This window comes from Strigops habroptila, chromosome Z, assembly GCF_004027225.2.
Source record: "Strigops habroptila isolate Jane chromosome Z, bStrHab1.2.pri, whole genome shotgun sequence".
NCBI classification, from domain to species: domain Eukaryota; kingdom Metazoa; phylum Chordata; class Aves; order Psittaciformes; family Psittacidae; genus Strigops; species Strigops habroptila.
The window spans coordinates 36,100,726-36,107,584 of record NC_044302.2 but is presented as its reverse complement, the minus strand read 5'-3'; the positions used below and the strand labels follow the sequence as shown (position 1 = coordinate 36,107,584).

The window sequence follows — 6,859 nt, the reverse complement described above, 5'->3', positions numbered from 1 at the left end:
ACAAGCAAAATAAAACAGGATCATCTGGTTCTTCTTTGCGTAGGGGTAGCTTGTCAAAATCTTGAGAGAGACTTTGTAAAACCACATCACACAAAATTAGGTTCAATAAACAGTAGCTAAAGACAGAAATCTTTCTTGCTTTGATAGAAGTATGCAGATTTTGCAATTTCTCATTTTAGCTCTACAGTGTACAATAAGCATCCAAAAAGCTTTGTTTTATATATTGGGTGGAGAAAGTGCACTTAATACCACATTTTCCTTATTAAAAAATCATAAAGTGAGAGATCCTTATGATTTCTTTAATTATTAAGTGTGTGTTTGCAGTGCTGCAATCTTCTAGGGTCTTGTTAAATGAGCAAACAAAAAGAAAAATGGATTTTCGCTCCGTGCCATGTCAATTCAGAGGTCCTCGAGGCATTTATTGCTATAGAAATACCAATAAATTTAATCAGCTGTTCAAATGTCCTTTGGGGTCTTTTAAGGTTTGGTGGGGTTTTTTTGTTGTTGGGTTTTTTTGGTTGTTTTGTTTTGTTTTTCTGTCATCACTGCATTACAGATCTGAATATTTACCTTAATTTAACATTTCTCATATTTAAGTGGTCTTGACTGGCATGTCTTACTTTAAGGGCTCTCTAAGTGTATTGCGTATAGTATAATGTCAAGTCACTAAAGTTTTGGAGGAAATACAAAACTGATCAATATATGAATAAATTCATGTTTACCATGTTTTTGACCTTGGATTGTTACTGTGCAGTGGATGCACATACATCTTATGTGTGTGATGTGTAGTAGTAACACAGAATCCAGAGTAATTGTTAGGAGAGCATCCACCTGTGTGTTTTAAGCAAAACCTTCACTAGTGAAGTGAGAAATGTGATTTCATGCAGATTTGTAACACACAAACTTCAGCCTCTGAATGCTGTAAAATGCTATGTGGAAATGACTTATTCCATTGCTTTCTTTGGTCCTCTTTTTGGGTGGAGGATACACAGACAAGCATAGCTCTCAGTAGCATGTTGAACATCTGGAGAACTTCTCTGGAAGGACTGCAGGCATCTGCGGTCAATGATAAATAGACAAGTGGGTGCATGTCAAACCAGAGCAGCGCAGTGCTGCTGCAGGAGTTGTACCTTATTTTTCCTGTAAACACCCTGGACAATAACTGTTGAACAGTACTCTTGGTAGGAATTTTTTCTTTAATGGAAGATGCATTCAGGGTTGTACATTTAGCCCAGAGAGTATGTGGTGTTGCTTTCTGTTTTCATTTCAAACTTCTTGCATTAGACCTCATTGCTTTTCTCTGCTCACCAGGAAGCTTGTCTTCACATGAGGAGGATGATGAAGAGGTTGCTCTGTAGCTTCAACTTTTCACTTATCCCCTGGAAGTCCACATGGATAAGATACAGGAACTGCATTTCTACACATTGGTAAACAAGAGTGATAATGGCTAAAATAGGTTATCATGCCTCTTACTACATATTCAGCTACTGCCAGCAAATGTTTACAAGCAAAACTGTATAAAAAATAGTGAGAAACCAGATATAGAATCATAGAATCATAGAATCGTAAGGGTTGGAAAGGACCTTAAGATCATCTAGTTCCAACCCCTCTGCCATGGGCAGGGACACCTTGCCCTAAACCACATGGCTCAAGGCTCTGTCCAACCTGGCCTTGAACACCGCCAGGAATGGAGCATCCACAACCTCCCTGGGCAACGCATTCCAGTGCTTCACCACCCTCACTGTAAAGAACTTCTTCCTTATATCTAATCTAAACTTCCTCTGTTTAAGTTTGAACCCATTACCCCTTGTCCTACCACTACAGTCCCTAAGGAAGAGTCCCTCCCCAGCATCCTTGTAGACCCCCTTCAGATACTGGAAGGCTGCTATGAGGTCTCTACGCAGCCTTCTCTTCTCCAGGCTGAACAGCCACAACTTTCTCAGCCTGTCTTCATACGGGAGGTGCTCCAGCCCTCTTATCATCCTCGTGGCCCTCCTCTGGACTCGCTCCAACAGCTCCATGTCCTTTTTATGTTGAGGACACCAGAACTGTACGCAGTACTCCAAGTGGGGTCTCACAAGAGCAGAGTAGAGGGGCAGGATCACCTCCTTCGACCTGCTGGTCACGCTTCTCTTGATGCAGCCCAGGATACGGTTGGCTTTCTGGGCTGCAAGCGCACACTGCCGGCTCATGTTAAGCTTCTCGTCAACCAACACCCCCAAGTCCTTGCTGACCCATTTCCTTTGGCAGTTAGTTTCATTGTCGATGTGTCAGAATATGGATGCAGGCCACTTCATATACAAAATCCTTGTAGTGCTCAGTGTGTTTTTCGTATGACCTCATTGAAGAGACCTGATTTTCAGCTAAAACTGATCATTTTAATGAAAGCGTACTGAATCATAATGGCTGCAGTGAATAGCGCTGGGTACCTCATCAAACAGGCAATGGATAAAAATGCCTTTATGCCCTGATCCTGTACTTACATGCCTGAGTTAAACATGCCCATGAGTGTTTGTGTGATGAGAGCTTATGTCAGCAAGTTTTCCTTTGCAGTGCTTGACCTGTGTTTTCCCTTGTAGAGAGAAGTAAAAAGAAGCTCAGTTTCCTAATAGATTTGGAAAAAAAATTAGTATCTTCTGTTTCTCACAAGTTGTTAGCTGGCCTGATACATGAAATACTGAGGCAGAGCTGCTCTTATATAGCATGGAGCTCAAATAACAGTTGTTTTGCTTACCTGAGCTCCTCAGGACTCATACTAGTTCATGGTATAGATCCCGTCCCCTCTTTCCCTACTCCCTTGGCTAATTTTCTCACTTCTTCAGTCCAGGACCCCCTCCTAGGTTTTTACCTCAAATAGTACATTCTGGTACTGCTGCTGAATCAAACAGCTAGTTGTTTGTTGTCTCCTAATCAGGAAGCAGCTGATTAGGAGACAAGTTCCTATGTTAATGTCTCTGTGCTCCAAACACTGGCATCAGCTGAACATGAGTGCCTATTTTATATATGCTCTGTGGACGAATCAGCTAGTATGCAGCAGCATGAAATGGATTTTCAAGATCTTCAAAAATAGAATACATGAAATAGTTCACTTGGAGTGCTTATAACCAAGACCAGTCTTGATTTAAACTGCTCAGGTGTGGGATTGTAATGTAGCTGTGTGAGCCATTTAAAAATTATAATTAAAGGTTTTAAGTTCACTGAGCCCTCCCTCTCGCTTGATTAATCAGGGATTTATACATATATAATGACTTTAACTGACTGAGGGGGTAATTTATGTCATGATATGCATGATATATGGATCTAAAGAGAGGGAAAAGAGAACCATCTGTTCTCTAGAAAACTGTCCACTGTCAGAAGGATTCAGGAGTTATGTTTGAAAAATGTGTTCAGAAAACCAAGAATAAATTTATCTCAATTTCTTGTGCTGTCTGGATGACATTCTCATTGGGTATGTATTGACCAAGAAACAAGGTTAGGAACTTGAATTTATAAGTTTTTGCAATGCTTCATATTCTGTAAGTTGTTCAAAAGGCTGTATTTTATGTTTATATTTTAAAATGCTTTTTGTTCTGATCTTCACAGTGCTCATGGAACACTGGTTTTGCAGCTACAGGATGGATACAGAACACACTAAACAAGTTTAAACACTACCTGCACCAAACAAGAAAATGGGAGTGGTATTTTCTGGGAGTAGGAAGGTTTTATTTAGGGCAGGGATTTAAAAGCAGAGGTATCATTCTTTGTGCCACTTAGGTACATACCTAGCACTGTTTGTCAAGTGAGAAAGCTCCTTGTACCCTTCTCTTCTACAATGTGAGCAAGTGAACAATCTTAAAAACATTTATGCATATTCTTAAATTTGCACATGCAAACTTTGTATGATCCTCAACAGGACGTCTCATGCATGCAAACTCAAGCAAATGCAGAGGCACTTGTGGGATCAGGGTTTAACTTTCTGCCCGAGGGGGAAAAGTCATAGGTGTGTGCAGCAATTAAAATACGAAGGTGGACTGCTGTGTGTGCTCCAGAAACTATAGACAGCAACTGCAAAAGCAGTTGAAAGTTCTTTTATGTTCTACTTTTTTTTTTTTTTTTTTTTTTTTTAATACTGCAGGGCTGTTGGGTTTTAAATTAAATATATCTGTAGCAGGCTCGGTATTTAACAGTATGCTGGAGAAAATATTTTCCTGCCAAGGCTGCTAGCAAAGTCGGTGTCTCCCGGACACTCTCCGGCGTCTCCTAAAGCCCTCCCACGCGGAGTACGAACGCAAAACTCGCTCCTTCGCGGACAGGACTGCCGGTCCTGCGGGCAGCGCGGCCCCGGCGCTCCCGCTAGCGGCCCAGTAGGGGTCAGTGCTGCCGCGGCGGCCGGACCGGCGGCGAGAGGAGCCGGGGTCGGGGGAACCGGGACTGGGACCATCGCCCCGCTGCCGGCAATCGGCACAGGGGGAGCGCAGCGGGCCTCCGGCTCCGGGTGTGTCAGCGTGTACTGTGACGTGCGGACAGCGCCGGGCGGTGCTGGTGCCGGGGCGGGCGCGAACCAGCCACCCACGGGCGGCAGCGTCTCCTCAGCCTGGCAGGTGCTGTCTGCAGGCCTGCGTCCTGCAGCCCGAGGGAGCCCTGCACGGCGGACGGCAGGAGGCCGGGTCGCGCCCCACATTCCTCCTCTCCTCCGCCAACGGAGGAGGTGAACGGCTGGCGGCGCCGTCCCTGCATGGCCGCGGGCAGCCGGGGCACGCCAGCCCCGCGCCCTCCGGGCACAGCCGCCGCCCCGCTCCAGTAGTGGGGACCGCGGTCGCAGGTAATGCCGTCGCCGCGCGGCGACACACGCACAACCTCCACACCACCGGCCGCGGCGGCGGAGACGGCTCCCCCGGCCACTTCCCTTCCCCACACAAAGAGGAGACGCGGAAACGTGCGCGGACGGGGCGGGGGACGGCTCGGTACCTCCCCGGGGCAGCGTGACAGCCAGCCGCGGGCAAGGGCTGTGGCCTGGACTCCTTCCTGAAAAGGCGCCTGTTTTCTTCCTCTTTTCCCACAGTGAGCGCCCGGCAAGCCCCGTCCAGGCTGTTCCGCGGGATGGCGGCGGAGGGCGGCCCCGTGGGGCTGGGCGCTGAGTCGTAGCACTGCCGGTCTCCAGCCGCTGCGGCGGGGCGCGGAGCCGGGCGCGGCCCAACCCCGGCTTCGCCTCAGCCCCCTCCTCCGCCGTCGCTCGGGGCTCTTTCCACCTCCCCTCTTCCTCCCCGGACATCGCAGCAGGCATGGGCTGTTTCTGCGCGGTCCCGGAGGAATTTTACTGCGAAGTTTTGCTCTTGGACGAGTCCAAGCTGACCCTGACCACCCAGCAGCAGGGCATCAAGGTAAAAGGTGGCCGGCGGGGCTCCGGGGTGCACTGCGGGAGAGCCGCGGGGCCAGGCTCCGCGCCGCGCCTTTCGGTATCCGGGAAGCGAGCGGCGGTATGAAAAAGGGTTTTCGGGGTCCTGCGGGAGGCGAAGAAATAATTCTGTAACTTTGGTTGGCGGTCGCGCGTGGGACAGATGAATGAGCAAGATGCGTACCGGTGGTGGCTTTGGAAGCTTTGCTTCGAGGTGCTCATTTAAATGGCAGGTGCCGACCACTTCTCAGCACTCGGGACACTCATATTTGCCTGTACATGCTACCAAAATAAAAAGAGAAAAAAGGGAAAGGAGGCTGTTCTAGAGAACGGCGGCTGTGTATACCGGCTGTTGCGCACCCGCGTTGAGTCACTGCCCTCTGCCTCCGGCCGCTGCTCCCCGCCGAGCCTTCCCTCCCGGCGCTGCTCGCCTGCCCGGGCAGCGGGGCAGAGTGGGTGCCTCCCCCCGGCCCCGGAACCCGGCGGCGCTGCTGCCCTCCCGAGCGGAGGGGGTAAAGGTCCAGCCTCCTCTCCAGCCTTGTACCCGGTCGCCTGCTCGGTGGGAAAAGATCTTGCGCTGCTGCAGCACGCCCGGTAGGGTTGGACTCTTCAAAGTAGTCATCTGCCAAACTCTAATGAGCCCTGACAGAGCATGTGAGAAACGGGAGGTTTTTCTAAAGGCCCTTAACTTGGTCCTGTTTGGTTAAGCCTGATGATGGCATGTCTCAGACACTTGAAGCCCTTTTTCGAAAAGCTTGGGACTTGAATTTATTAGCAATGTAAGAACATGGTTTCAGTTTTGGGTCAGGAAAAAAACCCCACAGTTCTAAACTTAATTCTTGGAAAGGGCTGATCTGTTTTACCCAAGACATTTGAAGAATAAAAATCTGTATGCCTGTATGTTTCAGTTTGAGTGGTTAAAGTTCGGTGAAAAAATTGGGGAAGGGAAGGCCCAAAGGGGGAAGGGTGAATCTTAAATTTAACAGTATAATTTTAACTCTAATTTGTGGCACTACCAGCTCTACATATGTTGAAAATTATCGAGCTTTGCTGAATCAACTGCCTGCAAATAGGCTCATAAATCCATGCTTAACACAGAGGAGTAAAAAATCATTCTGACACTGGAACTTAGTGCCTACGTAGGGTCTTTGGAGTCTAAGTTGAGACACTTCTGAAAAATTTACCTTTGTATAGGATGTGGGTATGTGTGTTATGCATGTATATATGCTTTTGTTGCTTGAAAATGTGCAGTTACAGAAGTATATTAAAGGAATAATCTGCAAAGATAGTTATGTGGTTAGCTTCATGAATCCAAACCCTGAAAGGTGATGAGTTTCTGCAGTGTCTAATAAAAATTAATGTCCCATGAGAAAGGGTCTGAAGATGTAACTTCTTAAGAACATGAGACTTGCAGTGTTGAGAGCTGTCTAAGATGAGGGTGTGTTTTCGTGCCATTCTTAGTGTGATCTGAATGTGCCATGATGC

General features: G+C 47.5%; 2 protein-coding genes across 6 annotated transcripts in view; one reads left to right on the top strand and one right to left on the bottom strand.

The window, feature by feature from the left end:
- Window positions 1–4,079: 4,079 nt before the first annotated feature.
- LOC115619791 (basic proline-rich protein-like) lies at window positions 4,080–6,012 on the bottom strand. The gene is made up of 2 exons (XM_030512664.1): window positions 5,559–6,012; window positions 4,080–5,480 (listed from the first exon to the last, which is right to left on the bottom strand). Exon 2 carries the CDS (start codon window positions 5,261–5,263, stop codon window positions 4,160–4,162), a length of 1,104 nt encoding a protein of 367 aa, XP_030368524.1. The 5' UTR covers window positions 5,264–5,480; window positions 5,559–6,012; the 3' UTR covers window positions 4,080–4,159.
- Window positions 5,231–6,859, top strand: part of EPB41L4A (erythrocyte membrane protein band 4.1 like 4A) — a 119,986-nt gene continuing 118,357 nt past the window's right edge. For all 5 annotated transcript variants that reach the window (XM_030512659.1, XM_030512663.1, XM_030512661.1 and 2 more), the window contains exon 1: window positions 5,231–5,360. In XM_030512659.1, coding sequence (XP_030368519.1) covers window positions 5,262–5,360 — 99 coding nt within the window. In that variant the 5' untranslated portion in view covers window positions 5,231–5,261. The remainder of the gene's footprint in view (window positions 5,361–6,859) is intronic.

Bases quoted from the DNA above. Each gene is read 5' to 3' on its own strand.
- LOC115619791 (XM_030512664.1), bottom strand. From the start codon at position 5,263: ATGCCTGCTGCGATGTCCGGGGAGGAAGAGGGGAGGTGGAAAGAGCCC.